At 40.0% G+C, this 10,980-nt stretch overlaps 1 protein-coding gene across 1 annotated transcript in view; it reads right to left on the reverse strand.

Moving 5' to 3' along the window:
- The window catches only part of sphkap (SPHK1 interactor, AKAP domain containing), a 79,375-nt gene extending 75,993 nt beyond the window's left edge, over positions 1-3,382 (reverse strand). Inside the window, exon 1 of the mRNA XM_084718054.1 lies at positions 3,293-3,382. Within this exon, the coding sequence (XP_084574180.1) occupies positions 3,293-3,336 (44 nt within the window). The 5' untranslated portion in view covers positions 3,337-3,382. The remainder of the gene's footprint in view (positions 1-3,292) is intronic.
- Between the last annotated feature and the right edge of the window lie 7,598 nt (positions 3,383-10,980).

A 10,980-nucleotide genomic window follows, 5' to 3' on the forward strand; every position in this document is an offset into this window, starting at 1 on the left:
TAACGTTGTGTATGTGACAAACACTCGTCCAAACACATGAAGACCACTGATGACAAATGAACCATATTCAAGCACCTGTGCACACGTACACAACCGAGTTGTTCTTCTCCCAAAGTACATTTTGACCTACAATTATCTTCTGCCCTACTTCAGTCCGTCCCTGGTGATTCAGCCAAAATAATCGCAGTGCATCTGAGGCAGGTGTTTCTGATGCCCTTCACCATTTATCACCTCTGTCCTTCAAAGAGCTCCCCAGAAGTTTGATCCGCATATTAGCACAACGCTGTCTTTCAAGTTGTCCAAGAGAAGGTCAAGGTTGTGAATAGGTCAAACGCTGTTTTTTTTCCCCTCAATGTTACCTTTATTCTTAACTTAAATTTGAATATATCATATCCTGTCATACCCATGGATAGATTAAACACTAAATGAGAGCCATTCACCAAATTCACACGGCAGGTATTTGCTTCTGATGTCCACATCTCAAGATAAAACAACATTTTTCTAACTCATTAGCTGCTGTTAGACAACCACTAATGTTAGCATTTAACTACCTTCAAGCTAATGCTACTGTTTGATAGTGTTACAAATGTCAAATGTGATCAGTAAACGGTGGTGTTTCAAAATGTCACATCTCCAAAAAGTGGCGGAAACGTTGGGAAAACATACCACGGATGTTTAAAATAACCATGTTCCTAGCATGACTTTGTGTAAGTGGAGAAAATGTGTTGAAGATGATAATAGTTCAGAATTATTTAACACCTTATCAATCATATTTTATAACACTAAACTTAAATGTTAGCTAAGAGGTGGCTGAATGCTAACGTTAACTGTTGTCTAATGGTACCATTCAGTGCTCATAGAAAACTTTCATATTTCGTTATTCCATTGTATTGTATCTTCCTCTCTGACTGCTAGCCCACATGAATAACACAAAAAGCTGAGGAAAAAATGAACATCACATTTTCCCCAGGAAGTGAAAACAAATCACCTGCAGCAGCACAGCCCACAGCACATTATTTCAACCTCAGCTACTGCCAATGTTAAGTTCCCAACAGCAAAACATCCCCTCCTGCTCCTCCGCCTTCCTTTTAATATTACATAAAGACACACACAGCGCTTCCACTCTTTTCACCGTCTGTCCCATTTGTTTTTGTGTCCGACTCCGGGGTTGTGGCTCCTGTTATATACGGGCCACGCTGCTGAGACTTTGGTGCTGTTGCCGATGATGAGGTGTTGGTGCTCTCTCAGCAGCCTGCCATCCATTAGTGCTTTATGACCAGATATCTGCCTCAGCAGTCCCACTGCACGCTCAAGTGTTTGCCTTTTCATTTTCCTCTCCCCACCTCTCCCTAACCCGAGTCCCCGGTGGGACACAGGCATGAGCCCTGATGATATATTGCGGCAATTAAGTGTTATAATCACCCCCCGACTGGAGACAGATGTTAATGAGGTGGAGCAACAAAGTGCGCACCTGTGTGGTGGGGAGGGGAAATGCTTAATTGATGACAGGGACTGCAATGTAATGACGGTTTTAGACCATGAAACATGAAACCTTATGATCCCTATGGAGTGTGTGGAAGAAATGAGTGACACAGAAAAACAACAAAAATAGAAAGACTAGAATGAATAGGATTTCTCAACTGAAAATTTTAACATGAGAAAATGGGAAGTGGAACAGATAAATAATCTGTACTCGCAGCATTATTAGTCTTTGTATTGTCAGAGTTAACCCTTCATAGGGTTGAGTTTAAGGGTAAAATTTTTCTAGCAGTGTGTACAGAATGTATGCAATTGTGTATTGTATGTTGTATAAACAACAAGAAAGTCTTGAGAGCTTGTTTTATAGCTTTGCTAAATGTTTCTAGCCCCATGACACCTTTGTGTCAATTATAGACATGGATTTCAGATATTCCTTTCATTGATCCAACACTTTTCAAGTTTCAGTATTATTCCAATTTCTTTTTTGGAAAGAAATTATGTGGAACTACAGCCTTAAACACATCTGTACCTGGATTACGCTCATTAAAAGCTCTGTCCTCTTCCACAGAGGGATGGGAAGAGGATGAAGATGTGGACAGCAGGAAACAAATAAGTGAGCTTAGCGATGACAAAAATGTTGCAGAATGGTTGTGTTTCCAGGATTTCTGCCAGTGTTCTGCCAGCCTAGCAGTCCCCCAGGCCCAAACTGATTCCCCAACCGGGCATATGCATCAGGAGGCTTTTTAAAAAATGTATTTTCAAGATGTTTTTCTAACTACAGGTAAAGGCCAACTTCTGTCTGATCATACATTCACACAGACTACAATTATATAGTCAAATTCATTCTCTGGCCCTAAACCATCCTAGTAGTAGGAGCAGTGGGCAGCTACTGTACAGTGCCCATGGACCAACTCCAGTTGTACGCCAGCACCAGCGTGCAAACACCATGCAGAACCAAGATTCAAACAAACAACCTTCTTGTTGTGAGGCGAAACTGCAGACCACCATGCCACCCTAACTAAAATGTGTTATACAAGCAGGGTCGGTAACGCTTGAGTTTTTTCCAATACCACTGCTAAAATAATATCGGCGGCTAAATGGTGCTTATACTTTAATAACAAAATAAATTTTGATTTAAGATTCTTGGCATTCTATAAACTATAGATTCAAACTTCATTAATTCCTTTGCAAAAATGTTGCAAAGGAAATGTTGTTGCTGCTTTATAGCAATTCGCCCCATCGTCGGGGTCAGGGACACCCACACTGTTGGCTGCTTCCAAATGTGTCCCATGTGTTGCCAGATGATTTCTCTCTTTACACGCAACTGTTTTTAAACAGATGTTACACGTCTCAGCTGGTGTTGCAACCCTTTCAAGTGAAATACAGCCACACTTTAGACTGTTTAGTTTGGCATTTTAACCAAGTTACGTGCTGCAAGAGCCAGAGTGTTCTGGTAATGTTGACTGGGCTCAGGCATGTGACACCGAAATGAGGCACCGTAAGCACTGTGATTCAGTCTGGTACGTACTGGTCATGTAGAAACCAGGGCTGGAGGAGGTTAGCTCTGAAATTAGCAACAACTTCAGCCCAGACTCAATTAAGGTTGAACAATTTTCATTATGAGGCTGAGAAAAACATGAATAGTTGACACATTTTTCAGCTCTTTCAAAACCATTTCTGACCAAAAAACAAAACACTTTTTTAGCTGCAGTTACATTGAAGTGTTTCTTATAAGTGTAATAAATGCACCTCGGGGTATTTGATCCATATACATCCCCAACATGACATTTAAAAAAGACAGTGGTGTTCTTACAGTTCAGTGAAGGCCCGCAGCGCCATGAACAGTGACGACAGCATCTTCAGTCTGATTCTCCTACAATCGTAAGTTGTTCTTTACCTGAAATACAGAGAGAGAGAGCTGAATGGATAAAAACGTTTATACGCACACACACATACATACACACTATATCAGTGTCAGGAGGGAGGAACAGATGGCTGCCTTTCTTTGAGGCCGTCTCTGTCCAGCAGTTTTCCTCCGCATCATCTGGCAGGTGGATGTAAGCAATTTAAAGCACAGCAGTATGTCTTCACCTCTCCCACACACACACACACACACACACACACACACAAATACATATATATATATAAGTGGGCATGTACATTCAGGCACACACAAGGAAGTAAGGCATGAACAGACACACCTAGCTATTTACAGAGACTGCGCAGATATAACATAATATAGGTGATAACGACAGATCTGCTGTGCTGTGTGTGATACCACTTCAGATAACAGAAACAAGCTGATTTGCATTTTAAGTTCACACTATGATTTACACGGGCAGGAAGGGTTAAAACTCAGATAATGAATATTTTCCATTTCACAGGTGCAAGAGGCAGCTTTGAAAATGAAGTCAGTATACAACAGAAAAGACTGTTTCTTACAACATAATTACTGAATTTGTGAATTTGTAGCCTTTTGCTGTTTGGAAACCAACTAAAATGTACTGTATATTAAATATATCAATCTAAAACATTTGGCCCTTTTACACAGACTGATGTGAGAGATTGGGTTTTATTGCACTGGCATAATTTTCAAATTAAAACATTCATTCTAGATATTTGATATGTGCTTCTTCTCTTTCACTCTCAATAAAGCTTCAAATTATAGTTAATATAACAGAAAAAATCAAATATTCTCATTTACCAGCCTCATACAACACACACACTGCATCTGAGATCACATACATAGTATCACATCACATAGTATACATTTATCTCCTCAAACACACTGCTCAGAGTGCATCACTTCACTTCTTGAGAGCCAGTTGTGCCCATAACCATGGTATACCCACTGTCAACTGTGGACTGATTTAAAAACTAGATTACACCTGGCCAAGTAAACCCTTACTTCACTCAAAGCAAGCATTACGCAAGAGCTGCCTTGATCCAGTGATCCATAATAGTTTCCCAGAAGTATGCACCTTGCATACTATTGTCTTCATTCTGATTTTACATGCTAAAAAGTTTTGCATACTGTTTTAGCGGACTAAATAACATGCAAGTGTGGAATATCAAATGCAGCGCTTGCAATGCCATACTAGGTATGAAGTCAGAACGCTGTGCTACCTTGCACCACGCCCTCAATGCTTACTATAGATTTTCCTGGTAAAACTGTGATAGACATGCTTTTATCATCAAGTAATTTTAATTCAATAACTGTTCAAAAGTGTGTATGTTTACTTTTATTTGAGAGTTAATGAAATTTAAAGTGACTAATACCAATACTGACTAATTCTAACATTTGAAAGAACTAATGGTATCAACACAGACACAAAAATAGACATTCAGATGTCTGCGAGGTGCCGCTAGGTCAGGCGCCACCACTCTCTACATAGGAAAATAATGGGTCAGCCAGCGCAAAGCGTTTTTACCGCTGATCATGTGTAGGGGCCTTAAGGGCCCACACTGTATAGGGCACAGGCATTTTCTAAGTTTCCATGTATCCCACATTCTCTACACGTAACCCCTCTCACTAGGGTTACTCAGTTGGCCTCCAGAGTTGTTTTACACAGTCCCATTGAGTTTTTCATGAAGGCTCTTAGTGTCCTGTTGATGTTGCACATTTCCAGGCAAGTTTCCATACATCCCACATTCTCTATATGTAACCCTTCTTTACTAGGGTTACTTGTAAAGTAGAATTCCAACAGCTCTGCCTTATTCTGGCCGAATAAGAAATACATATTTTTCTCCTGGCCTGTAGCACTTTTTTTATCCATCTAGATAGTTTTGGTTTTGATTGCCGAGTTTTGGAGATATCAGCCATAGAGATGTCAGCCTTCTTTCCAATATATGGGAACTAGATGGCACTTGGCTTGCAGTGCTACAAACACCAAAGAAAAAAAACCCAAATATCTGAAAATCTCAACAGCAGTGTCTCTTTCCAGAAATCATGACTCAATTACTCATGATAATTCATAGACCCTGCTGTAAACTGGGAACTATTTCTTTCTACCAAACTACACCCGCCAACCCTAGCATCATGCACAACTCACCTACTCATGAACGTGAGGTTACAGCTCAGCTGAGCAGGACGCAATTAATGTTCAGGTCCCACACTGTCATGAGCACAAACCTCTTGCCCATGAGTAAATGCTCCCATCCTAGGTCCTGCATGAAACTGCTCGCAACAAGGTCTGTGAATTTTCTTGAGTAACTGGGTCATGATTTTTGTAAAGAAACACTGCTGTTGATTTTCAATGTATTTTGATGACATTTTGAGTGCAATCTAGTTCTCTTATATTCAAGAGACCAATGGCCAATATCCCTAAAAACTCAGCAACTCACACAGAGAAAGTCTAGATGGATGAATATCAGTATCACGTAACTGTTCCCTTAAACACCAAGCGAATTGTAGACAAACAGTTACAGTAACTTCTCTGCTTCGGTTTATCAGTGCTCCAGATTATATAGTCATGCAGCAGCACAGCTGTCACAGTGCTATGATGAGGTCATGGCAAATTGTAATGAGGTTGCCGCACACATTAATGAAGTTATTGGGTATTTTAATGAGGTCAGAGCACACAGTGATGAAGTCATTAGACTAGTGTTGATGATGCTTAAGTTAATCTCACAGACACACACACACACATTAATTGCCTCCCGTAACACAATAAGGCCACATCCTGTTGATGATTGCTGAAGATGGATGCAAACTTGATTAATTCTCATTAATGCATTTTATGCAACAGCAAAGAGCATTAGAATAACACAAGCAAAGATCTGAACTGAGTCAGTTTGGAAACTCAGCAGGTGGGAATATCTGCTCGGTTAAGTGCATTAAGTGCAGCAGAAGGAGAATTTGGGACATCAGCTCACGCTATACTGCTATTTACTGTAACCTCTTAATATAAGAATGTTTCCTCTTCCTGTTTTGGTGACTGGCAGAGCACAAACCTGGACTCACAATAAAATGAGAAATACCTGCATTATTAAATAATTCAACACCCGTTGTCTTATGAGATATTCATATGCAAAGTTCTCTAGAGTCTGCTGATAGGCAAACCAGATCAACACCAACGTGAAGAGAACCTAACAGTGCTCCATGATGACATCCAGGTAAAAACTGAGCCATTACCTGTTGACTATATGACCAAACATCTCAGCCTTATCAGACAGGGCGATCTACACGCAGACAGACAGGCCCTGATTGGCCCCTTCAGACAGTTTCTTCAAGCTGATCTACAGCACAGACATAAAACCATTTGACTGGTATATTCATGTGCAGCTAGGGAGGAAATAAGAATTGATTTGTGTTGCTTTATTGATCCCTGCAGGATTTTGTAGTGTCTTACTCAAGAACACTTCAAAACTTTGAAGCCCCCTGGTGAATTTATTGAATCTCAGCATATAGTGTTAGTGCCTCTTTAAACAGACCCGTCTTGTTTGAAGGTTAAACTTGCAATATCTGCTTTTTGATATAGCATCAGCTTTAAATTATAACGGCAAACTTGTCAGCAGGCAGTTGCTTATCTATACATCCACTGCTGACAGCACTGCAGCCATGTATTGAACTGAGGGTTTACTTTGACTACACCAGATGTGGCGACTGTTGGAACAGTGGAAAAAAAAAAGAACTAAGATATTTTTGGCGAGTTTTATTTTGTTCCTTGAGTTTTTCAAAGGCAGTCTGGTGAGACTGGCAAGAGCAACAAAACCGCCGTTTGTGGTTAAACAAAACATACCATATTCTTTAACAGAAGATCTCTCACTGTAGAAAGCCTTTCCATCATGTTGTCAGACACTAATGACAACACTCTGCCTGTTTGTAGCAAAATGCAAGCAAACAAGGAAGCGTCACCTGCGCTGCACACCCGGCACGCTGAGGCGGCTGCTGCAGCGCATCATCTATGCTCCATTTCTGTCACTCTTCTTTGCGCTCATCAGTTAGCTTCATGGTTTAAAGTCATTTTGAGACTTGGTTTGTGAAATTTACAGATTGCCGTGCTTTGCGTTGCTCTGCGCACAACAACACAGTTAAGCACCAGTGCATGGTGTCACAAGCTCCTGCTAATATTAAAATATATTAAATGAAATGTTCTTCCTGTGCATTTTTGTAAGATTCTATCCGTTTTATCCTGCATATTGAAAAAGGGGAAAAAAATAACCACTCGACAGGAAGAATCTCAGTTGACAGATGGGTTTTCTGGCTGATGATTTAAATTTTCGATTTTCGGTGGGCAGCCCTGACTTGTTCATTTAAAATTTTTTTTTCCTCTTATCTCGTTTTAGAGGAAAACAGCCCAATCCTTAAGACGACAGTACAAAAAGGAATTATTAATAGCCTGTCAATACAAACACAAACTTCAAAACGACAGATCATACATTACATGTCTTTCACAATACATGTTTTTTTTTTCAGCAAGGCAAATGTCAAGGTGAAACAAGGTTAATGAGCCGTTTTGGTGTCTGAAGCCGTCTCCCACAGTATTGACGAGTGCTGTTATTCACGTCATGAGTTTTCTCACATCACAGCTGCGACACCGTCAGTGTCTCAGGTGTTAAATTGCAGCGGCGCAGCAGGACATCTAGACCACGCTGAGAAGAAAAGGAATTGCCAATAACACTTAGCATTTGCTTTAACATGCGTGGAGAACCACACGGGACGTCTACAGTTAACACAAAGTCTACAATAAATGTTGATTTCAGGTGATTATAGTCGGCTTTGTTGTGATTAATAACTTATGTTACACAGGCAGAATTATCCTAATGCGAGGAATGTAAGGGTGGAGAAGATTTCATAAAACTGTCAGAAGATTTATGTCAAAATGATCTTTCAGTTAGATCTGAAAGGCTTGAGGTAAGTGGGGCCAAGGGGGCACTGTGACTTCGGTGAGCATCACTTGTTCTGGCTTTTCATTAGGCACTGGGAAATCAGGATGGCAGCTCAGCGTCACAGAACGAGCCACGTGGCCCTTCTGGCAGTTTTTGTGCTATTTGGGCTCCGGTATGGTGCCAGTTCTCTCTGCAGTACCTGCCAGAAAGAGTCCCTTCTCTTCCCTCTCTAGATTTAAGTGATTCTGCTTTCTCCTCCATTATGTTTGAACTCATGTAACCACAGAAAACTAGACGAGAAAAGGGGGAAATAGGAGAATAAAAAGGCGACTAGTGAATTGTGCCTGTGCGCGTTAAAGTACCGACAGACATGCAATGAAGCTCCCCTCTTGCTGTGTAACCTCTGCTGACTCAACCGCTCCATCTTGATTAAGTTTGATAACCTCCATCCTCCCTCCTTTCTTCCTCTCCCTTACATTTCCATATGCACCTCCATCTGTGCACTGACTCACTTGTTCACTTCACTTATGTGCTGCATGGCTGCTTTTTCGTGGCTTACACTTTAACTCATAAAACCACAAGACGTTAGAGCTGCAACATTTAGGTAATTAATCGATCGGCTGTCAGCTATTAAATTAATCACTCCATTTCATTTTCTTAAACGTGAATATTTTCTGATTTCTTTAGCTCCAGTGACGGTGACTGAATATCTTTGGGTTGTGGACAAAACAAGACATTTGAGGACATCATCTTTGGCTTTGGGAAAACAGCCCTGTGAGCACTAACCAGGATTTGATTTCTAGTCAAAAGTGGTTGATATTTTGAACGACTTCTTTCCACCCGCTTTCCAACCACCTAAAATGTGGTTACAACATCAACGTGTCACAAAACACAAATTTGTTTAATAATTCTGATAATTTGTTCCATAGTAGGTAAAGAGAGGTGATATTGGTTAGTGTGAAGGCATTTCTCCAAAGTCATATTTCACTGCTAGGTGAGATCTGGTCTACACAAAGACTTCATTGTTTCATATAAAATGTCATAAATATGAACTATATAAGCCGTGTGCTGCCAACAAGAAGCTTCCAGGAAATGGTCATGAGAGAAGTTCGTAATGTACAGTAAAGAAATTGTGCTTCTTCCTGTGGCCTAATGCAGAGATTCCCAAACTTTTTCATGTCAAGAACCCCCACAATAGATGCATATTAGAGTGCAGACCCCCAATTTGAGAGGATTCTGCCTTAAAGAATCCCCTCTGAATTTTTTTTTTTATTATTATTTGCTTTAAAGATAATGTCTTCATATTTAGTGGATGATCAAACTAGGATCACTCTAGATTAAATCAATAAAAACAGCTAACTCTATTTCTTCCCTTGTTCAAACTCATCAAATGGGATAAAAGTTAAAATATTCTGTTCCTATTTTAGCTGGGGATCCCCCACAATGCCCTGTTGTTCCCTGGACTCCAGTTTGAGAACCTCAGGCCTAATGCACATGTGCAAGTATTTGCACCAGAACATAGTATAAATAACGACAAAGACACTGAACTGAGAATGAAAAATGTCACTATTGCAAATCCTGGTGAAATATGGTCTAAAAGTGGGTGAAAAAAAACATTCTCCAATTCTAAATGTCTTTTACACAGAAAAATGCTTACTGGGAAGCGTCAACTATTTTGATAACTGATTAATCGTTTTGAGTCATTTGATAACAAAAATTGGTTAAAACAAACATTTTAAAAAAGGCTTAACTGTGAATATTTCCTGGTTTCATTAACCCTTTGAACTGAATATATTTGGGAAACACTGAACAACATTTTCTGAGACTGCATGAACCAAACAATGAATCAGTTAATCAGAAAAAAGATCAGAAATATGAATCAATAATGAAAATAATCCTTAGTTCCAACCTGAAAATACATACAAAAATACACCTCTACATACAGAGAGCTGCTATTTGAATACCTTGAACAACTCCTTCATTAATCCAACGTGATATTTTCTGCCTTATTAATACTGAAGCCTCTTTAAACTCTTCATGTGCACGATAATAAGAACATACAGTCATTACAGTAATAGGTGTTTTGTTCATTACTGTGTTTTAATCACTGTAGCTCTTAACTGCTAGTTAACAAATCAACGGAACAGAAACTCATTTTCTTTATAATAATTTCATGTTAAATTTAGCTAAACTGATTAACCTTAACTAAAAAACTGAACACAAAATACTGTACATGACTTGAAGAGTAGCCAAGATTTTGTAGTTGCCCACTGAGCTGCTCTATTAAGGCAATAAAAGACTCAGCACCTTGTCAAAGCATGTCAGAGCTCCATGCTCAAGAGAGAAAGAGTAACAGTGATTTTCTCATCTGACCTACGTCTTCAAGTCAGTGACCCTCTGGCCACCAGAATTTCTACACTTCAAGCTTCCCTTAACTACATGTTCAGCAGGATTATCTGTGGCAACATGCTAAAATCGGCTCGACATCTTCTCAGGTTGTCAGCGACTGACAAAGTGGCTCCAGGATGAAGTGGGGAGGGGAGACGCTGTCAAGCAAATGAGTCATCAAGAGGAATAACCTGCACAGGGAGCCTCAGAGCCTGTCAGTTAGGAAGAGTACAACAGTGTGTGTGTGTGTGTGTGTGTGTGTGTGTGTGTGTGTGTGTGTTG

Source organism: Lutjanus erythropterus, chromosome 4, assembly GCF_056507025.1.
Source record: "Lutjanus erythropterus isolate fLutEry1 chromosome 4, fLutEry1.hap2, whole genome shotgun sequence".
Taxonomy (NCBI): domain Eukaryota; kingdom Metazoa; phylum Chordata; class Actinopteri; order Lutjaniformes; family Lutjanidae; genus Lutjanus; species Lutjanus erythropterus.